The sequence below is a fragment of the Fimicolochytrium jonesii genome (assembly GCF_025526975.1).
Source record: "Fimicolochytrium jonesii strain JEL569 chromosome Unknown EV422scaffold_32, whole genome shotgun sequence".
Taxonomy (NCBI): domain Eukaryota; kingdom Fungi; phylum Chytridiomycota; class Chytridiomycetes; order Spizellomycetales; family Powellomycetaceae; genus Fimicolochytrium; species Fimicolochytrium jonesii.
The window spans coordinates 148,032-168,861 of record NW_026515699.1 but is presented as its reverse complement, the minus strand read 5'-3'; the positions used below and the strand labels follow the sequence as shown (position 1 = coordinate 168,861).

General features: G+C 53.9%; 10 protein-coding genes across 10 annotated transcripts; 5 read left to right on the top strand and 5 right to left on the bottom strand.

Annotated features, from left to right (window-relative positions):
* The first annotated feature begins 172 nt into the window (after positions 1 to 172).
* Positions 173 to 3,647, top strand: EV422DRAFT_266781 (uncharacterized protein). The gene is made up of 8 exons (XM_053065838.1): positions 173 to 684; positions 767 to 939; positions 1,018 to 2,074; positions 2,146 to 2,206; positions 2,276 to 2,421; positions 2,504 to 2,760; positions 2,830 to 2,893; positions 2,968 to 3,647. Exons 1-8 carry the CDS (start codon positions 415 to 417, stop codon positions 3,544 to 3,546), a joined length of 2,607 nt encoding a protein of 868 aa, XP_052921914.1. The 5' UTR covers positions 173 to 414; the 3' UTR covers positions 3,547 to 3,647.
* A 685-nt stretch (positions 3,648 to 4,332) lies between these two features.
* Positions 4,333 to 5,957, top strand: EV422DRAFT_266455 (uncharacterized protein). The gene is made up of 7 exons (XM_053065836.1): positions 4,333 to 4,797; positions 4,861 to 4,926; positions 5,002 to 5,163; positions 5,260 to 5,282; positions 5,361 to 5,551; positions 5,609 to 5,848; positions 5,916 to 5,957. The coding sequence occupies exons 1-6, from the start codon at positions 4,579 to 4,581 to the stop codon at positions 5,689 to 5,691; spliced, it is 744 nt and encodes a 247-aa protein (XP_052921913.1). The 5' UTR covers positions 4,333 to 4,578; the 3' UTR covers positions 5,692 to 5,848; positions 5,916 to 5,957.
* Positions 5,958 to 7,581, top strand: EV422DRAFT_266456 (uncharacterized protein). The gene is made up of 4 exons (XM_053065837.1): positions 5,958 to 6,007; positions 6,083 to 6,526; positions 6,594 to 6,939; positions 7,034 to 7,581. The coding sequence occupies exons 2-4, from the start codon at positions 6,232 to 6,234 to the stop codon at positions 7,167 to 7,169; spliced, it is 777 nt and encodes a 258-aa protein (XP_052921912.1). The 5' UTR covers positions 5,958 to 6,007; positions 6,083 to 6,231; the 3' UTR covers positions 7,170 to 7,581.
* A 157-nt stretch (positions 7,582 to 7,738) lies between these two features.
* EV422DRAFT_509375 (uncharacterized protein) lies at positions 7,739 to 8,613 on the bottom strand (the record flags this gene model as incomplete). Its single annotated transcript, XM_053068851.1, has 3 exons — positions 7,739 to 7,981; positions 8,054 to 8,324; positions 8,501 to 8,613. 3 exons carry the CDS (start codon positions 8,611 to 8,613, stop codon positions 7,739 to 7,741), a joined length of 627 nt encoding a protein of 208 aa, XP_052921911.1.
* EV422DRAFT_266450 (uncharacterized protein) lies at positions 8,549 to 9,719 on the bottom strand. Its single transcript, XM_053065835.1, has one exon. The coding sequence runs from the start codon at positions 9,528 to 9,530 to the stop codon at positions 8,823 to 8,825; it is 708 nt and encodes a 235-aa protein (XP_052921910.1). The 5' UTR covers positions 9,531 to 9,719; the 3' UTR covers positions 8,549 to 8,822.
* On the bottom strand, positions 9,433 to 10,152 carry EV422DRAFT_543652 (uncharacterized protein). Its single transcript, XM_053071335.1, has one exon. It carries the CDS (start codon positions 9,911 to 9,913, stop codon positions 9,614 to 9,616), a length of 300 nt encoding a protein of 99 aa, XP_052921909.1. The 5' UTR covers positions 9,914 to 10,152; the 3' UTR covers positions 9,433 to 9,613.
* A 185-nt stretch (positions 10,153 to 10,337) lies between these two features.
* On the bottom strand, positions 10,338 to 11,571 carry EV422DRAFT_543651 (uncharacterized protein). The gene is made up of 3 exons (XM_053071334.1): positions 11,221 to 11,571; positions 10,969 to 11,093; positions 10,338 to 10,865 (listed from the first exon to the last, which is right to left on the bottom strand). The coding sequence occupies exons 1-3, from the start codon at positions 11,346 to 11,348 to the stop codon at positions 10,543 to 10,545; spliced, it is 576 nt and encodes a 191-aa protein (XP_052921908.1). The 5' UTR covers positions 11,349 to 11,571; the 3' UTR covers positions 10,338 to 10,542.
* A 2,286-nt stretch (positions 11,572 to 13,857) lies between these two features.
* Positions 13,858 to 15,796, top strand: EV422DRAFT_266365 (uncharacterized protein). The gene is made up of 5 exons (XM_053065834.1): positions 13,858 to 14,000; positions 14,100 to 14,194; positions 14,283 to 14,418; positions 14,751 to 15,389; positions 15,471 to 15,796. Exons 2-5 carry the CDS (start codon positions 14,123 to 14,125, stop codon positions 15,710 to 15,712), a joined length of 1,089 nt encoding a protein of 362 aa, XP_052921907.1. The 5' UTR covers positions 13,858 to 14,000; positions 14,100 to 14,122; the 3' UTR covers positions 15,713 to 15,796.
* Positions 15,797 to 16,541: 745 nt separating this feature from the next.
* Positions 16,542 to 18,087, bottom strand: EV422DRAFT_623009 (uncharacterized protein; the record flags this gene model as incomplete). The annotated part of the gene is made up of 2 exons (XM_053074205.1): positions 16,982 to 18,087; positions 16,542 to 16,897 (listed from the first exon to the last, which is right to left on the bottom strand). The coding sequence occupies exons 1-2, from the start codon at positions 17,901 to 17,903 to the stop codon at positions 16,542 to 16,544; spliced, it is 1,278 nt and encodes a 425-aa protein (XP_052921906.1). The 5' UTR covers positions 17,904 to 18,087.
* A 39-nt stretch (positions 18,088 to 18,126) lies between these two features.
* On the top strand, positions 18,127 to 19,884 carry EV422DRAFT_623008 (uncharacterized protein). The gene is made up of 3 exons (XM_053074204.1): positions 18,127 to 19,183; positions 19,256 to 19,480; positions 19,559 to 19,884. Exons 1-2 carry the CDS (start codon positions 18,602 to 18,604, stop codon positions 19,382 to 19,384), a joined length of 711 nt encoding a protein of 236 aa, XP_052921905.1. The 5' UTR covers positions 18,127 to 18,601; the 3' UTR covers positions 19,385 to 19,480; positions 19,559 to 19,884.
* The last annotated feature ends 946 nt before the right edge of the window (positions 19,885 to 20,830 follow it).

The following is a 20,830-nucleotide window of genomic DNA, read 5'->3' as shown; positions in this document are numbered from 1 at the left end:
CCTAGTACGCAGACCTCTCATTGGCTGGGGTTGAGCGATCTGATGTCCCTGTGCGGGCCCGTCGCAGTCCGACAATCATGGGATTGGCTCTCAAGAACGTGGAGGATTTCGGATGCCGTGGATCCTTACGATTGAGACGATGATGAAGGATATCCTGGATATCCGCGTGTGGAGGCAGATTGGTGACCCACAACAACGGGACGAGACGGACGGCTTCGAGCGACCAACATCGCTGCGGGCGTCCACACCTTACCCTACCCACAATCCCTTGACCCAGACACATAGTATACCCGTTGGAGACGTAGATAGAGGCTGCAAGCTACATACATATCAAACTACTTAACTCCTCAACCCAATCCAACCGCAAACGGTGCATTCTTCTTACGACACCATCCCAACCCCCATCCACTCCACATGGCCTCGATGATGCTAACAACGGCCGACCCACCCGACGACCCGCCCCAACGCAGCATCCGCCTCCACGTAACGCTCGATAAAGACCACCCGGAAAACAATATCTTCAATTACGCCGAGTTGATGCGGAAGGCTACCGGCCAGGATACGAATGGCAAGCCTGGGAAGTCGACTACCTCGCCTGCGAAACCGCTGGGAAGGGATGGGGCGGAGGTTGAGGACGACGACGACGGAAGCGCGGATGATGAGGAGAGTGGGGCGGCGTCGGGGGTGAGTTTGGCCCATCCCAATGCACTGTGCGCATAATATTCGAGACACTGGGAATTAACGACCGTTCATGTGATACACCCAGGCAGCACCCACGAAACTCCGCAAGAGCCTAGAAGACGACTACGACCTCGACGACGCCTTCATTGACGACAGCGATCTGTTCTGGAGCGAGGTTGGGTCTGTGCCGCCTGTTGATCTCGATTGCGGATTCTTTGCGTATAAGGGACCTGTTGAGGACTTTTTCTTGTCGGAATAGTGAGTTCTAATGCAGCATGTTATCTCGATCCCCCTACTCGAGTGGGTTTGGCTAAACCTGCGATGATGTCTTCCTAGCAATAAGAAGATGTTTGATCGACAGAAGGATCCGTCGCCATCGAAGAGGGGGAAAGGGAAGAAGAAGGTTGTGGGTGGCGAGACCAAGGGGAAGGTCGCGGGCAGCGAGAGTAAAGGGAAGGCCGCGACGACATCAGGCGAAGGGTCTGAGCCGGTTCGGAAACGGGCAAAGAAAGTGTCGGCGGCTGCTACGGCCACTGCATCACCCGCAGCCGGTGCATCGGGACCTACACCGATGACCAGCCCGAACGCCGGCGGTAATAGCAAAGAGAGACGGTCTTCTACGGCGGGAACATCGAGCGGTGTCGTGGCAGGTATTGAGGTCTCGACGACGGACTCTAGCTCTTCCGATGACGTTTCTCCACGGGCCCAAACATCGAAACCTGGACCGAGGCCAGTCACAATAGTGAAAGTGAAAAAGGGTAAACCCGCCACTCCCAATCCACCCGTACCGATGGGCTTGGATGACGAAAAGACGTTGTCGCAACTCGCGCCCCCTACCACTAAGGAGAAGCCGAAGAAGAAGACCACACAACAGCAGCAGCAGCAGCCGGACGGTGGGACGCCGAAGAAGTATAAATCGACGACAAGCGCGAGCAGCACGAAACCGAGCCCGAGTAAGAAACGGGATCGGAAGGATGAACCTCAAAGCTCAGGTGCCGATATCCCTAGACCTGTAGGCGCTGATACCCCACTTCCGCAACCCGCATCCGCATCCGCATCCACGCCGGCCGTGGGCGCTGAACCGGTCAAGAAGAAGCAACGGAAGGAGAGTGTAGCAGGTCCAAGGAAGAGTAAAGCGCATGAGACCACCACTACCTCCGCTGCTGCAGCAGTGAACCATCGACCCATTACTACGACCGATGTGACCCCTGCAGCTACGCCTAAAACGCAGCCTGCTGTGAAACAACCCATGTCTGCTCCTCCCGCGCAAGATACTGTGGAGGCGGCTACGAAACCCAAGGCGGTTGCGAAACCACATCGGCTTTCGGACGCGGACTCGTTGACGAATGGTTCCTCTTCACATTCAAAGCCTTTTGGAGGGCAATCTTCTCAGGTAAGGAATGGGCGAGTACCTGTATGTCGGAGTATATTGTGTCAGCGCGCTGAATTTCTATCATTCTGCAGTCATTACCGAGGAAAGTAGCTCAACGACTTCGTGCAGCCGCGGAGGCTGCTGACAAAATCAGTATGTTTCGCCAGTGCTGTGATCTTGTCTGCCTGAAGGCTTTTTAGCTTACGAGATTCGTCCGTGCAGAACCGACCTCAGACAACCCACTACCGACAGAACTACGAACACTGGTTTCCAAGGCAGCTGACCAGGCGATCAATGCGGGCTGGCTAAACGAACGCTTCTTTGAGGAAGTTGAGCGATTCGTGCCTTTGGACTCGGACGCCTTACGGGTATGCGCACATCACGATCAACATCGGGATTTCTCCTCCCTCATTCAACTGACACACGCACCTTCCACCATCTTGCCCACAGCGCACCCTAAAAGCCTACGCCATCCCCCGCCGCCTCGAACGCCTGAAACCCCGAATAAAGCAACTCTACAAAGACTTCGAAGACATGATCCACGAAGCGATCCAGCGACCCCCGCAACCAGCAGTCGACAGCACCGGCGGCGACGAGTCCGCTGAGAATGGCGGCGCCAAGTTCAGATGGACGGATAAGTCGAGATTTGCGTTTTGGGATATCTTGTGTGGGGAGTGGGAGATGGCGCAGCTGGATAATGAGTACAAGTACGGTGGTGTGGTTCAGTGGGATGTGGAGCGAATGACACACTTGGCTGACTTCTTCTCACGTTGCAGTATCGCGGTGAACAACCCACCTGCGTTTACGGAAATGGGTGTGCGCAAAGCCATCTACGCTAAGGTGCGATACACCTCATCTTGGTTCACTGCGCGCTATATTTATGTTCCTAACGCACCCTCTTTCCCTCACCTCAGGTCCAATCCTTCTGGCCCGAAGGCACAATGAGCCTCGACGCCCTCTCCCGCGTCTACAGCTGGATGAAACGCAAAATAGCCGAAAAGAACACCGCGGGAGAGGAAACCATCTACGACCCGTTCAAATCCAAAGCGAAGAAACGTAAATCGGCACCGCCGGCACTCGAGTCCGGCTTCGATTTCAAGGCGGAGTTTGCACAACTGGATGATGAGCGTGCTGGTTCTGCGTCCGCGGCTGTGGTTGGTCCGCCGCCAGCAAAAAAGGTGAAGGAAACCAAGGCGTTACAGCCGCCCGTACACAGTCCGGGGAGTAGTGAAGGCACGAAGCTGGTTGTCGTGGAGACTTCGAAAACGGCTCCGGTGATGATGACCGTGGCAACGCAACCAGCGCAATCCACCCCGCACCCGCCACCACCAGCGCTTGAAAAAGTACGTACGCCGCCGGTGGTGGTCAAACGCAAATCGTCCGATGCGACGGGATCGGTCGGTCATAGTCAACGCAAGTCGTCGGATGCCACGGGCTCGGTTGGGCATATTGAACATACCCCTTCACCGAACCAAGCCCCGAAGAAGTCTTAGAAATATTCAACTTCCTCCCGAGCCCACAACCCTCGTCGGAAGCGATACCAACGCGTTCAGTTCACGAGCGATGAACTCCATCGCCTCATCGCTAACCTACGAAATTCCACCCCTCATATACCTCCTTCTGCGAAATGATGTAAGAAAAACTCTCAATTTTTGGGCTTACTCCCTTCCTTCCCTCTTGGGTTTTGTTTTGTCATGCCTGACATGGGGCTGTTACATGTCGACGTCTCCGATATTCGTAGGCCTGGTTTTGTGTTCTCTGTATATACTGGGATGTTTTATAATACCACGTTTGCGTCGTTTGTAGTTGGTGGGACGGGGTGTGTGATGTGGGATGTGGCGGGGAGATGAGGGAGGCAATGTGTACCTTTTTCAGTGTTACGCCGATAGGAGGCATGAAGGATGGCCTTCACTGACGGAACATTTCAAGGTCGGCAACTGCGTGGTGTCTATATATACCAGGCCAGACAATGTCAAAAAGCATCCTCACACACGCTTTGCCCAATGACTCTAAGCGTGTTCCAGGCGCGATGTGGATCGTCGACATAGCTATCACCATCGATTTCATCTCGCATCCTATTGTTCCTCTACGGAAGGGCTGACTTCCCTGCGATTGGATCGAAAGATTGAGTTTCCGGGGCTAGATTTTATGGTTTCTGGCAGCGCCTGGTCACCGGCGGAGTTTTGCTGCCCGACGCCACTTTCTGACAGATTTTGACGGCTTTCCGAACATACCTCAAAGAAACTGGAAGCAAGCCCCGTCGAGATGAAGGGCTTGTTGTTTGGGCAATCTAAGCCTTTGCGTGACTCGCCGATCTACGTTTGTTCTTGATTGTGTTGAGAATAGATATCTACTGAGCCCGAATCCTGCCTGCATATAAAAGGCCGGACCCTCCTCTAAACACTCTTCCCATGCAACCATAATTGGAGCCCCTTTTCCCGACGGCCTCCGACTCGGTAAAACAAACCCTACCTGATCAGCACGCACACTCCCCGGTCGAGCGACAACGACATATTCGGCTCGCAATGCCGTCTCCACAATCAAGCAAGGTTGCGTTCGAGCAGGTTCCCGGACACATCCCGCCACAGGAAGAGGATCTGGAGTTGGAATGTGGGATGGATTACGAGCCAGCTGTGCTGGCCAGAGAAGGTCTACGCAGGCGCCGGGGGAGGGCGTTCTCCATACCATTACCGGTAGCGCTACTGGGGATATTGACGCTATTACTGGCTGCTGTCGTCGTTCCGGTACGCAATGATTTCGGCGGATAGCAATCGACAGGATGCCAACTAAACAGGACTCATTTTCAGTCAAGTACGGTATTCGTCACAAATGCTAAGAGAAATGCAGAAGATGATGCAAGCACCATCCTAAATGTAAGGCCCCCTGGTTGCTGCTCTCCCGTTTTCCGTGCATCTCGCATTGCCTTTGACGCATCCAGGTACATGTAGCTCACAACAATCCAAGCCGTGGCAAGCATCGAAGGGATCATGAACAAGTACTACCGGGCCGCCTACAACATCGGTGCTCGCACAACGGCGAAGAAGGCCATGAGCGCCTCCGTGTTTGCAACAGGCGGCGGTGACTGGAGTTATGAGGTTGCGGAAACACTGGTGAGCGTCACCGAAATCTCGACGTGAGTTCATCGCGGGCGTTTGCAAGGCACTGGATGCCCGATCTCTAACGGGTCCGTCGTCAATCCGACCTAGACTACTTTGCTTTACCGCAGAATGTATGTGATCGTTTTGTCCGGCTTCGCAGACCCAGTAGGGAAGACTGACCGATCATGATGATGTTTATCCACCCGCAGTGCCAACCCCTCTGAATCAAACAAACGCCGCATCAGCATGGGGACCCGCCATGACCGACATACCCAACTTCCGCTTCGCGGGCCACGAAAACCTGCGCCAGCCTCGTTTGTACACCTACCCCAACGGGACCGTCATAATGAACACCACAACCACGCTCGCGTATATGTTCATGGACAATGTCACCTTCCTGGTATATAACTCTAGAATCCCTTGGTACAGTGGATCTAAGCCTAGCTAACAGGTACAGCCCACGGCGAGTGTACCGTTTTGGCCAGACAACACCGGTCCAACCAGGGGAGGGTACTACGAGTTCGCGCAGATGACGGATGATAGGGGCCAGCTGTTCCCGGCTGATGCTATTGCGCCCGCCATGAAAGACAATCCGTATGCGTCGCCGGGATACAATATCAGCGGGGACTTCAAGAAGCCAGCAGATCTTATTACATGGACGTATAATGTCTATACGAAGAACCTGTACGATCCGCGGGTAGGAGCAAATGGGTTCGATGCTTTGATATTATATTCCATTTTAACGCCTGATCGTATGCATTTAGAATGACCGGAACTTTCGGTATATTGCTACGAAACCCGCGCACGGTGTCGCGCAGTGGAATTGGGTGGTGTTTCCCCCAGCCTCCATCTACTGGTAAGCTCAACCAACGTGTGGTTCGCCTTTACGTGGGCGGAGTGGATCCGCCTATACAACCTCAACGTCGACTAGGAACGTGATCGTCCCCATCTGGGACATCCGCGACAAAACCGCCACGGGGCCAATGATGGGATGCCAGGCAGGCGGTGTCATGGAGCGATCAGCTGTAGCTTCGTTGCAAGCCGCGCTACCGTCCGCGAACGCCGTTATCTTCATCTACGATGCGACCACGACTAATCGGGCTGGCCAGGTTATCACCTCGTCGAATATCGATGCGATCCATCCCGTTTACATTGACTTCTATAACAAGACGACTTGTAAGTTGCTGGGATAAGACGCATAGATTGCTTGTGAATTGGAGCGCACCACAGACACCTTGTCGCGTTCTAGCTTACCTTGACAACAACCCCGTTCCGGCTGTTGACCATATCGGCAAATTCATCCAGTCTCGATATCCAGTATTGAGCGACATGCCGACCGATGTGTTAGAATTCAAGGCCAATCTGGGTGGTGAAGGTACGACCAACATCTGCAAGCCCGTTTTGTCCATTGAAGTGGTCGACGCTGATCTCCACTCGAACAGATTGGTACATTGCCACCAAACCTCTTCACCTCGGCCCCGGGAGCGTATCAGCCGGCAGCCGCTGGCAGCTCGTCATCGCCTTCCCGCGCTCCGACTTCTTTTATCGCATCGATCAGTCCATCCGGAATAGCATCATCGTCATCGCCGTATGCAGTACGGTCGGCTTACTGGCCGCCGCCGCCGTGTCCTTCGTCATCACGGTGCCACTGCAACGCCTCGCGCACAGGATGACTGAAGTGACGAACCTGAAATTTAGCGCATTGGAGAATGGAAAGCTGCAAGCTCGAAGCTTACTGCGTGAGATTGGATCTTTAGAAAACACGTTCGCGGTGATGGTCAGAGCTTTGTAAGTGCCTGCTTGTCCGTCACTGCCAATCAACGCTGTTGCATCCGGGAGTATGTCGTCCTCTAATCTTTTCTCCACAATTTCATTCCCACAGCGCCGCTGGTATCCGCAAGAACTCCGAGATGACGAATAAAATGCGATCGGCCACCAGTGGGCCCAGATCGAGCAATGGCCCGTACGTTGTCGGAAACGGGAAGCGGAGCGGACAAGGTTCCGAACAGCCTAAATAGTGCCAGGATCACGCCCGTATTTCGTATATCACTGCGTAATTAACCTCATCAACATGGCTCGCAAGCCGAGACTGCTCTATCGATACCCTCAGATCTTCCTGAAAGCGGATTCAAAGAACATGTATATGCACATCGTAACCACAACCTAATGACAACGCAAGCGGAACTTAGATATGACAACTTGACGGGGTGTACCTAATCTACATGCCTTCGAGAAAACCGTTTGGGGACTCCGTAGCATGATCTGGTAGTCAGTCTGCTGCATGTTCGACATGCCGATGGAAGTGGGCGCAATCTGCCGCGTAGTGCTTCACCGCACAATCACTTCGAAAGATCTTGGTCACACCGTCCGACGTCCTGCCGCCGGAGCTAAGTAGAGATCTTCATTTCTCTCAGCTTCTCCTCGCGATTCAATGAAGCAGAATCCTCGAAACTGCCGTATGAGGACGTGAATGGACAGTCCGGGATCGCTAGGAAAATCTGTGTCCAAATCTGAACGCCAGACGGGTCCCGCGAGACGTAGTTAGGCCGAGACCTTGACGAGTAGCAAACGCTAGCCGAGCATCCGATTACATCCCGGAGTGATCCCAGAGGGACGTTTCCTCAGAAGGTGCTTTCCTTCCCCATAATGCCCATATCCGGCCGTCCCTCCGAAACTCCGTCCATGCAAGATACGCGAAGTGACTCTCCCACGGAGTTCCAGGAGGCGACTGAAGCGACCCTGAAGTTGACTGAGTTTGGAAATCGGTCCCGCTGCGAGTCCCAGAGTCCCAGACGTTGTTCGCTCGACTCGGCATTTCGCATTCATAGAGCTGAGTGAAGTTTCATTTGGCGGTTCTGAGGAAGAATGCGAGTGCGTAGACAGTTAAGAACATATCGCGCACCCGCTGTCCCAAGCGTGGTACGCCATTCCGATTGAACTTCCCCATACAACACGTTCTCCACCCTTGCAGCTCAGACGTAGCTCCATCGTAAACCATCGTAGCTCCAGGATCTACCAGCGTGGTGACAACACCTAGTCCGCTCTCTATCAGCTCACTTCTACCGCTGCTGGTTTGAGCGAGGACTTCAGCTGTGATACCAGAGATGGCAATGCCTGCATGCATGTGCTTGTCGGATGTCCCGACTTTCCAGCCCGGATTTGTGAGGGACGTTCTGCGCAATAAAAGCCACGATTCCAATCATCTCTCTCATTTCAACGCGTCCCGCACTTTCCTTCCTTCCTTCCACGCATGCCCCTGCCCGCTAAAATATATAGCCCCTTTTTCTCGCATCCCGCTCGCATTCGCATCCGAAACAACCACACACACCCTCAGCGCCGCAACAACGACGTAATTTTCATTATGACCTCCCGCAACGACCCGAAGGAGGTGGCTGCAGGCTGCAGCTCGTCCCCATCCATGTGCGCAGGGGATCTCTTATTACTGTTCCGACGCCAGTACATAAGTAGTGCAGCTTTCCCGCCTCTCTGAGAGCCCTGGCATCACTTTCTTTCCCGCTTTGTTTGCTTTCACCTAGCTGCCACGGAGAAACGGTCGAAACATCCCACACCACAACGGTCTCCGGATCCCTGATAACTTATGCGCTTGAAGCTGTGGTGTAAAACTTGTCTGTTTTTGTAACCCAGCTGGTCTGTTGTGCTCCGCTTTCATACTACCTTCTGCTCGCAACGTTGCTCGCTCGTTGCCGACCATCGATATCAAGATCATCTTCCCTCGGTCCGCACTCTGCCCCAATACCTACATAACTCTTCGTCCTACTCGCAAGCACCCTCGAATAGCACATCCCCATCATGCACAGCCAACTCGCAAGCCTGGTCCTCCTCCTGACGCTCCTCACGATCCATCTCCCCACATCCACCGCTCTGCGCCTACCGCTCAAATTCCATCTCGAACGTCTCCTGAACCGCCGCCAAGCCGACTCTACCGTACTCGAAACCGCTACCGTCGTCGTGCACGCAGCGCAGACGGATACCGCCGTTGCAGTCGTCACATTCGGCGGGGCTGGATCAGGAGCAGACAGTGCCATCACGGCGGCGACACCCACTCCGACCGCGTTCGCGGCAGATATCCAGACCGTTTTCTTCACATCCGTAGCGCCGGCCGCAACAACCGCGACATCGGCATCAGCAGCGACAACGAGCCCATGCCCCGCATCGCAGAAATTTGAGGAGTTTGTCTTTGAAGAACAGTTTGCAAACAGCACCCAGGTCGCGGGCGGGAACGGCACCACGGTGTTTGAGAGCATCTTGACATTGAGTGGAAATACGTTTGGGTTCAGTCGCGGGTATGTAGCTTGCATCATTGTTTCGGGTATCACAACCTTACAAACCAAATCCGAGACCTCTGATCTAACCCACATCCACCACGTCTCTCATCCCCCTACATCAACAGCACCTGCCAACCCCTAACCTCCACGCTCGACTCCTTCTACTGCACCACGGACTACACCATCCCCAACTTCGGCACCTTCCAAATCCTCGGCCCCTTCAACCCCTCGCGCACACCCATCATCTCCCTCACCAACACAACCACCGCCACCGCAACAACAGAAGACCAGCCCGCAAGCGTCGTCGGCACCAGCGGCCATTTCTTTGGCGCCAAGGGCGTCGATCTTTTTGCGTTCTTGGTTAATGGGACCAGTGATGCCGCGGCGGCGGTGCAGGTGATGCCCGTGGGTGGGAGGCATACGTTGCGGTTGTGCATCGTCCAAGGGAACTGATTGGGGGATGTACTGTACGTCATTCTCGGGATGTGGGGTGGAAGAAGCTTTTAGGATGTATGTGATGGGATGCGATGTGCGTATATGTGTTCTGATATGATGTGAGGGGAGGCTCTGTATTTAGGACGCAGGGATATTGTGGCGTAGTGAGGTTTTCTGTCCACATGTGAAGTTTTTGTATTGTACGATGGCATATGAAAAGTAACAAATGTGTATATGTTGCCGGGAGAAAGTGCGCAAAAGTCTCGTCGTCTCCCTTGAACCCACCCTCATCCCCGCCCAGTAGTTCGACACCCAGCTGCTCAGAACACTGCCGAATGCGAATGATATCCGAAACGGCGGGAGTAACTATGCCTCTCCTAAGGACCTGAGGTAGCCAATGCCTCGTCATCTAATTAGTGACGCGCATGAATGGATTAACGAGGAGTAACCCTCGGGTGGTTTGCGCACCCAGAGACGATTCTCCATTTGTCATTTGGGATTGTTCACGCTACATATCTATAATAGTGGATACCAACTAAGGCTATATGCGCGAGCTACCTAGTGTTCATTCCTTCCGAATAGCATCAGACTCGGTTGTTTCGCATCTCCCCGACCCAGCGGGGTTGATGTTGGTTTTCTCCAAACAGACCAAAACTAAGAGATGTCCCCCTCAGAACTCGCTAAGGTACGCCGCACGTGCAACAAAGAACTCAATCACAAACCCAACAAGCATAGCCATAATGGCGAGCACAAATCCGCCCTTGTACCCCAGCATCTCTACATCCTGAACGTTCCTGTCATTATCTACAAACTTCTCACTCCCGACTTGGTGAGCCGCTTTCACGAAAAAAGCGATGGCGGTCATGATGGCGGCGAGGGTGAGCGTGTTGAGTGCAACAGCGGCGTAGCCAAACTTCTGGGCTTGTTTGCGGATGTTGAGGATCAAGAGCGCCCCGACGAGGAATTGAAAGATAATGGCGATCGGGATCATGGCTGCGTGGGGGGATGTGAGGGACGACAGTAAGTAATAAGTTTCATCGAAATGACCCGCTCAATATCTCCATACACCGCCCGCCCCTCTTCAAGCTGAACTGACCGGCAGCAACGGTGAGAGAAGTTGGCTGGGAGCCATCGTAGCGTTCGCAGAGCTCTCCCGAAACACCATTGTACTCGATGACGCACGTTTTGTAGAGCCCAACAGTCTGTTTCAAGACCGAGACTCTGACGACCGCAAAAACAAGAAGCTATCAGTTTCCTTTCGCTTCCAAACAAAGTGTGTGATACTTCTAATTCTAGCACTCTTCGCCACCACGGTTCCCCTGCAACTCGCCCCCATTCAAATGCTTACTTGTAATCAGCCCAATTGGGAATCGCGGCGCTCGCAATGAGAAAGGCGAGCTGCAATACGACTAGACCGATTGCGCCGTAGCGGAAGCCTAGCTCCGTCTTGGTTTTGCCGACGTTGCTCAGACCCATTCTGCTGGTTTACTCGTGGCCGTACGTAGTCGGTGGTGGGCAGGTAGATGCAGTCGAACGTTGGCGAGCGTCACTTGAACAAGTAAACAGAAAGCGGGATGAAGCTCCCGGCTCCCTTTTCAGCGGATGGATATCGATTTCACAGCCGCCGACTTGTATACAGTATCTGCGTCCAGTTACCAGTACAAGCCTACAAGGACTTTAATCAAAAGCGGTCCACGACGGCACAAGCATAATACCCGTCCGCCAGCAATACTGACGCGCAAACCTTTAATCGCTTAACTTGATTCGCGCTCCCAAGAAGTCGGTATGGCGTCAATGATCACGCAGATACGAGAAATCCAGCAAACAAGAACACTTGGAAGACGAAGGACAAGTAACGATTTCCACCCAAAGATACGGTTGTCAAGCCATTCAGCCATTTAAGAGGCATGTGCATGTGAGCAAAGCGCTGTAAACACACGAAACGCAAAGAAAGCATAAAAGTGGTTGATGTCCAGGGCTGTGAAGGCGAGGAGGCTAGTTGAATTTTTGGGAGTGATCAGAAATGCAGAAATCCGCTCTCAAACAGCAATGACCGTACATGGACGCCCCATCCGCATCTGATAGCGTCCGCGCATCACGACGGCGAGCGGAGGTGTCGCCACATGCATTCTTAGGGTTCTTCTACCACGCTCCGTTCTACATGTGCACCGGGCTTAGGACTACGAGTCATGCGAAGTCCTGACTGTGACATGTCTGTGTGCCGAGAGGTAGGATATGGACCAAGAGTTCCCCTCCAGAGGCGAGCCACTTGAACGCTTGGAACAAATATATTTCCCCTCTAATATATTTCCCCTTTAATTTTCGCACCCACACACCGCAATCGTCTACATTCTTGGATCTCCGAACACCCAACCCATCTTCGATATGCTTTTCAAACGCACGCACGTTTTCGTCCACTACCTAAGCAGGCCTTCAGGCGCCCGCTGAACCCATCATCATCGTCGAGGGCACCACCGTTGCGAACGCCGTTCAAGAGATCACGGTTGGTCCTGCGCCAGCTGGTGCTCATCTCTTCGTAGATGGCAAGACCGTTATCGTTCCCGCCGAAGGATATCACCACCATCATATCGTCGAGGATATCACCGCCCCCCAGGAGACCACAGCAGCTCCTGCTCCAGCGGCCACTATAATCATCGTTGAGGGCACGAGTACCATGCCGCATCCCACAACCTAGTTTCGCGCTTGCACGCCTCAGACCCGTGCACCATATCCCGGTGGGTTACCCGCAACTCTGCCGCCTGCCAACAGGTGACCATCGCCTGCTCGTCTCAACGCTCGTCGTCAACTGCAGCAACACTGAGACGGACCACCGCATCTCTGTGTACTGGTACGGGAGCGGGACGAAGCCGGACAGCAGTGGGCGTTGGTAAGGGAGTGTCTACGTGAGTTCAGGTTTGTGAAGTTCGTTTCGCAGGAGGCTCCGGTGCTTGCCGAGCCGAATGCGTCGTTCCTCTTGCTCTATCTCTCCCTCATCCCCTGGATGCATGCGCCATATGCGCGAACCCAGGGGCTGCGTACAGTGGTTGGATACGCCATATGCGCCAAACCAACTGGGCAGGGTATAGTCCGCTCTATCTCTATCTCCCTCATCCCCTGGATGCATGCGCCATATGCGCGAACCCAGGGGCTGCCAACTGAATGGGCATGGCGTGGGGCTGGCTATGGCGGAGCCACCGGCAACCACAAAAGCAATGGCAAAATGGCATCCACCAAAAGTCAAGCTAACAATCACGCCTGGCCGTGCCGGCAGTGAATACCACGCCTGGCCGTGCCGGCAGTGGTCATAGCTCTTCTAGTAGCAGAGGGCAACAGTGCCATTGCATTCTGTGGCCCCGCCGCGGAGAACGGAGAAACGGACAGTACATCCGTATCGTCCCCGCTGTTTGGCAAGTGTGAAAAGGTTGGCAATTGCGAAGGAGATCTTGGCAGTTGCCGGCTGGCTGTGGACGACAGAAAACGAAGAGGCGGCTTCGCAACGCGTGACCAGAGCTTTATAAATTTAAAAGTTTATGAGACGCTCATCATCTCGCTCCTCCTCCTCCTCATCATCATCATCGAAATAACCGTCGTCAGGCTTGCCGTACCGCATACTTATTAGCGGACCTTGTGATCTGCCTCCCAAGCACGAGCTCCACCACACACACAAGGATGCCGCCCATTTCGAAGGATAAAACGGCCGTACCTCGAGCGGCTTCGAGCTCGAGCCACCGACCTGTCACCCAGGGTGGTGTAAAAGCAAGGAGATTAAAACCGGACGTTAGCCCGCCGATGGGCCGCCAGGCAACTTTTACACCCATCCTACATCCTACACCTGATACTATTATACATCCTGATAATGACCACGTACTACGAAGACGAGGATAGAGCCTTGACGCCTGACGAACTGTGCAGGGTCCAGCAGAAGGTGCAGGATTGGTGGGCCCCCAATATTCCCCCGTCCAATACGGAGGCGAGACCTGTGTTGGAATCGCCCCCCATCATCTTCCCCGAGGATGCTTTGGATTCTGGCGACGTAGATGAGGGTTTCTACGCAACAGCAGAGATGAAAAGAAGATCTGGGGAAATTATCGCGAAAGGCTTTGTTGGCGTTAATATCGAAGACCCCTGGTAAGTCTTCTTGTTTGCTGTTCCGTGAGGATTCTGAACTTACGTATGATCAAATGCTCATCACTTACCCTGTTTTCATTGGAAACTTTTTAACTTCAGTTCGGCAGATCCTCACTCTGTATATGAGGCCACAGGAACTCTCTGTGCAGGTCGTCAAATACCTGAACACTCGCGAAATAGGGCGTCTTGCTCAGGTACGGATATGTCTCGATGCGTCGATTGGACGCACACCTCGCCGCACACCTCGCCGCACTGGAATCTCACAGTTTCATCTTTGCGCAGACCTCTCGACACTTTGCCGCTGTATGCAAGGATGATTACCTGTGGAACCTGATTGCTGTCCGCCGATTTGGCGGAAGTGGAACCTCTGTCGGTGGCACTGGTCATCTCGATCTGTATAGAAGGCTCGTGTCGGAAAGTATGTATAGAGCGGTAGAGAAAGTGCGACCTGGGGAGCGTGGCGAGCCGTTGCTGGACGAGCCACAAGAATGGTTCAGAGTGGCAAAGAGGATTGCAATCTAGAGGGTGAAATCGAGCTACGCCTGGTGGATCCAATTGAATCGGGCGACAGCGAGATCTTATTACCGTAAGCGCAGGAATCCTCAACACCGAGGTTGAACCGATTGCACAACGCATTCCTCTGCTCTGACATCCTGGTCTCCACGAAACTATTCTGCGGTGGTTAGGAAGGCAATAACTCGAGCGCGTGATATTGACACACTCCAGTCGTCCCCTCCTTCCGCAATCCAGACTCACTTAACGTCCCTGCCGAGAAACTCAACATCATTTGGAATAACGGCCAATGGTGGAAAATCATCGAATCGCCCGAATCGCATTCCGGCAAAGTCGCCCTCCTCAACGCAGCCTGGTGGTTTGACGCCCGCTGCGAGATCAAAGGCGTCCCTCGCGGCAAATACATCCCAACGTGGCGCGTCCAGTTTCATCAGCGCACGGGAGGTCTCGACGGCATCCAATTCCGCGTCAGCGTGAAAGGTGCCGGGGATGGGATCGAACATGGCAACGTTGTATCCGAGACACACATGTCGCAACTTCGTCCGGAGAGCCCTACCACCTCCAATGCCGGACCCCTGTCATTCCGATTCGTGCCAACCGTATTCATGGCGCCTCAGGATAGCACTACCCCGCAATGGGTGGAGCTGACGATGCCGCCGTTGGATGTAGGAAACTGGTCTGGTGCCGCACCGTACTGGTTAGTTGAAATCGAGGCGACCGACCACACCAGCACCTACAAGTACGGACTGCTGATCGACTGGTTCCAACTGGTTCCGCAACGGGCGGAAGTCGGTCCCCGAAACGAGGCTGAGCCGTCCGCGCCAACTCCCACCGTCACTGAAAGCAAAAGTCCTCAAACACCTTCCATTCTCCCAAGTAGGTCTTCCGCCGAGGTATTCATCGAACAGCTTTCTCGGTTCCTCGTGGACTTTGGCTGACTTCCCGCTTTGTACCCAGAGAAACTCCCCTCCTCCATGATATATCAAACCAGATCAACAGCGGGGAGGGCGTCTCCTTCTACATGGCTATGGCTACCGCTGCTGTTGCTCTGTATGCTGGTATCGACAGTTATGGCGAACGTAGAGAAAAAGTTGTTTATGCCAAGGAAAGTACAATCTCTCGAGAACATGTCAGCCATCTGCACACAGTGGAACATATCAGAGGATGTTGCCGTCACAGAGCTGAACGGGCCGACTTGATCTTTGGGGCAACATACTTCTATGGATCTTTAGTTGCAAAGCAGAAGCACAAACCAGGATGTCAGCATCTGGACGCAGTAGCGAATGCTGATAGTTGGAGAGTGTTCAAGCTCCCCCAATCGTTGATACCGCACCAGACTTATGAGGTGCGCGTATGCTGGGCTGCCATCACACCTGCCAACTGGTCAATGGATTTTCTGCGGGATGGATCGGCATATATAGTATACTTAAAGCTACGGCTGATAGCTGCTGGCGTAACCTACAGCGAGAGCTCAGATCTGGTTGTACCTTACACCTTAGCGTTAGATCGCCTTTTATTTGGCGCCATTCCAATGTCCACCGTTCCTGCTGGCCTGAACGTCGTTGCGGCTGTTGCTGTGGGGTATTTCCTGATGTACCCGGCATTCTTGCGATGCTTGGATTTGGGGGAGATATACATAAATACCAATTCGAAGTCAAAGTAGATTTTCTCAGTGGACGGTTATTTCATTGCATTGAAAATTCGTGAGAAGCCACAAATGCAACCAGTGTGTAGCCCGTTCCTCTCAAAGATCTGAAAGCTCAAGTGTCCCCTCCCCAACGCCGCACTGGTGTACAACAAGGAGCCCGCCCTCGGTTCCGGGCCCCGCGGACATTACTTCGCAAGTTAGGGTTCGGTGGGTTCCGCGCGAATGAACAGCCTTCCACGCGAAATAACTTACAGTTAGGGTTACATGCGCGAGTAACAGCCTTCTGCGCGAAATAACAGCCTTCCGCGGGCGAATAAACAGGCTTCCGCATCGAGTAATAGCCTTCCGTGCGCGAATAACAGCCTTCCGCGCAAAATAACTTATCGGTTGAGTGAGAGACCTGTGTCGCGTCTAGAGACGGCAACGCCGCCGTGGCCAGCCTTGTAGTCCGTATACAATGGAGCTCGCCGCGACCATGCGTGGCGTGGGTATGCGATCGGAAAGCAACGTTTGCCGAGTGTCGAAGCCAGCCATTGGCCTGAAACCCACCTGCTGCTAGTTGACCACAGGATTCCGACAGTCCAGCTCGGCGGCTTGTCCAATCCACTGTGCTCCGTTGAACGTGCGGTTACATCGTAAGCGTGGTACACCCGATGCCCATCGGTGTAGTCTTTGAATTCGCTCAGCAGAAGATTGCCCTTCTCCTCAAGGGCTTCGCCACCCCTAGCCATCTCCTCTGCAATTCTGATTTGCGCCAACGCCCCACTCCAAACCCTTCACTCCATCAACCTCCGGACCGCAATGCGAGGGGTGTCGGCACCCCTAAACAAGACATCCCTATCCTCATCATCACTATCCACCTCTTCTGAACCCTCAGTCTCGCTTTCACTACTGGTATCCACCAGTCCACCCCGAAGTTCATCACTCCATGTCGACACCTTCGGGTACGGCCGATCATACCGATCCGCTCTGACCGTCGACCAGCCCATTCTTTTCCCTCGTGCGTCCGATCCTCGATCACCATTCTCTGTGCTCTCGTTTTCCATACGTTCTCGTGCGAGCTGAAGCCGCTGCTCTTCTAAAGCCCGCGCGTGTTCCTGTTCGAGCGCAATGGATTCCGAGAGCGGGAGTGGTTTGACCAAGCCGACTGCTTTTGGTGTCGAGCCTGGTGAGAGGGGGAAGTGTGGCTGGGAAGGATTGGGTATGAGTGGATTGGGTGTGGAGGGTGACACCCGGAGAGTGGAAAGGGTCGCTGCTAGCTGGGAAATGGAATCCGGTGATTCTTTTGGTGATTCTTTTGAAGGTCCTGGTGGACGATTCATGGTGGATGGAACTGATGATGATGACCGCGCCGAGATGGAACCGGTTGACACTTCTGGGGTGTTCACATCCTCGACTTCCGAGTCCCCTCCCTCGAGCTCCGCGAGTCTCTTTCTGAGTTCCTCAAACCTCTGCTTGAGCTTATTCCCGCCGTCCGGAAGTCCTCTCACAAGCGCCTCGTCGTTCAACGTATTTTGGGTGACGATGAGCATTTCCTTAAGCTTTGCTACGTCGCTTATGAGGTGAATTTCGGTTCTATGATTTTTGCGTTGAACTAGAAAGGGTTGTGTAGCTTGCGAGTTGCGATAGCCAGCAAGAAGGGAGCGTTGAGCAATTGCACCCGATGCTCTGGTTCGGGAATGTGGTTGCAGCTCCGGATTCTTCTCCCATTTTGGGAACGGGGAGGAGCGGTTCGAGTTCATTGTGAGCCCGCAAGTCAATGCGTTGGCAGCTGCGTCGATGCTGTCCCGATGTGCCAGGGAACTCTTGGCTCGTTGTGGGTGGAAGTAAAATCTGGCAAAATCACCGGTGATAGCCACGGCACCTGGAGGCTGGTTGCGCAAGCTTCAGGCTGTGCGTCATAGTTGGTCACCTATCTTAGGTTATATTTTGCGTGGGAAGAAAAACCCTTCGCATAACCTTGCCCCTTTTAAGACGACCAGTATACGATCTGACCTTAGCCGGCTACTTCCAAGATACCGCACGATAGCAAACTTGTCCATCCCATACCAGAATCACAAAATGGACAAGGCCTCCTTCGAAATGCGGAAGCACCAGCTTTCGGGGGCTTCGATCTCGACATCAGCAACCACGGACGCCGCTCGCCTCGGCGGATGAGGACAAGTGGACTATGACAGCACATTATCACCTGGCTGTCCTGGTCAGATCCTACTCTGTCTATGAGTAAAAGTAATATGGATCACGTTCTGTACGACGACTTGCAAGCAATCGCCATATCCATGATCTTTTTTTCCGCCAAGAAAGAGGATCCATCGACCTTGCAGAGTCCTCTTCCTTTGCCCTGAGGACTCGCCGTACATCGAACCGACCCCGTGTGGTCGCCGCAGTCTCGTCTTCCGGCCCGGCTACCCCCGTCCCCACCTAAGCGGCCAGGGGCCAGATGGTCACGGTCGCCACAACCCCGCCTCCTTCAGCGGCCTCGTCCTCGACCGGAACCCCCCGACACAAGCTTTCGAGGGTGAGGCAACGGACTCCGCCAACGTCCAACACTCCGGCCCTTGGCCAGAGTCGGCAGCAAGTCGGAGAAGACCGAAAGGCGCGACACCAGCCCCGCCTCCATCATTTTCCCCCGAGCCTCCCCTCCCTGGCACTGGGATCTTGCGAGCTTCCTCGCCGGCGACCCCAACGAGGAGGACGTCCCGCCCCCCGAATCCCCAACCCGCATCCCCCCAGCTTTCGCCCTCCTGCCGGGCTTCCGCAATCAAGAAGCACGCACCATGCTTACCACCACCACCACCCACGAAGCTGCGCCCTCATCCATTCTCTCCACGGGGGTGGCTCCCCTGAGCGGAGCAGCGCCGGTCGACATCGCCGCCCTCGGCATTGGGGTGCTGGAGCTCGCGGCTCTCCTGGAGCACTACAAGGCGGCGTCGTTGAAGACGAAGGAGGAGGTGGCTGTGTTCCTGGCGGCCGCCAAAAGCAGGAGGAAGACGCTGCGAGGGAGGAGGCCCTCCACCACCGTGTGAGTTACCTCAGAGGTTCATGATGAGGTCTTGAGTGCTGTTGCTGATGTTGTCACTCTTTTTGGATACAGACGGTCGCGCATATGTCTTCTCGCAAGCTGCCTCGTCGACGACCCCGACGACGACGACCTCCAACCCCCCGAATTCCCCACACGAATCACTCCAGCTCTCGCCCTCCTGCCGCGCTTCCGCAACCATGAAGCCCGCACTATGCTAACCTTGCCCTCCTGCCGCGCTGATTGCAATGGGGTCACTTCTCCTCGTTTTGGATAGAGAAGGACCGGATTATAGAAGATGTAAGATTGAGTACTGAACAACCAGATGGCCCCGGGCACAACTCACATGCCTGTTCCTTTGTTCACGTCATTCCTTAGCAACAACGGGAGATCGAACGCCTTCACCGTCTACTTGTTGATGTGGTAGTGGAGGAGACCCCGGTAAGTTTCATCAAGATATAGACTCTCTTGACATCCGGCCCAACCATGATCGATTTCGAATCTTCGCAGCAATCAACTCCGAGAAAGCGCCACCGCCAGTAGGACGTTCTTGTTTTTGAGACTTTTCTTGTTTTTGGGACTTTCTTGGTTTTGGGACTTTGTTGTTCGTGGACTTGGTTGTGCTTGGTTTCATTGAGACATTGGTCCGTTTCGTTTTCTTGTACATTTATTTAACGAAAAGCGGACTCCTATACCCGTCTTACATCCCTTGACCGTGACCTGGTAGCTTGGTCTCCCTTTTTGTCGACGTTCGAACGGCATGGGAAGCTTGAGCAACTCATGTCCAGTTTCCCGGACGCGCCATCGAATCGAAAGGCACACGGGGCATACATTGGGCCATTGTGGCATTGGGACAGGACATGATCAAATCTGCTGCCCTGCAAAGTGGAGGAAGAGCGAGGACTTCAATGAACCTGTCTCTCACTTCTGTATTGAAAATCCACAAAAACAATCCAACGCAACGACTCTTTCGGCGTCTCTCGGCCCCTTACAATGAGGAACGCCGAAATGGGAAATGTCCTCCGATTCGCAGAGATCAATGATATGAGAACGCCCGGGGACCGCCAGTCCTCTGCCGAGGAAGGCCCATTAAGGCGCTTGGTTAAATTGTTTGTTTGACCGAAATGATGAAAGCGGTGAAAGGTACAGATACGTAGTGTCAACATATATGTCTGCGACCACCCGTGACTTCCAGGCCGCCCCCCCGCGATTGGCGACTACCAAGCAAGCAGACGGACATGCTGCCGCAATTGCGAGGTTGGACCCGACATCCTGACCTTGGCCTTGACACCTTTCACAACAGCACACCACAGCAACATGGGTAAGGCTCTCACACCACAGAAGAGAGCCTGCAACGTTGCCCTCAAAAAGGCCGGGAAAAGCACCATGGAGCTGGCAATTCATGAGCGAGTCGGCATTACCGCAGTCAAGAGAACCTTGAAAGTCTTTCGAAACAACGACCCCAGCGATCCATGCTCAGAAAATGCGCTGCGGTGATAGCTGCGAACAGGGGAGGCACAAAGTATTAGGAGACTGATGCCGTGGTTGAGGATGATGAGTGCAGCGGTCGACGCTTTCATTTCAATGGCAGCTCGCGATGGACACTTAGAAAGGATATGCAACATGTGACCTTAGATGCAGATGATTGCG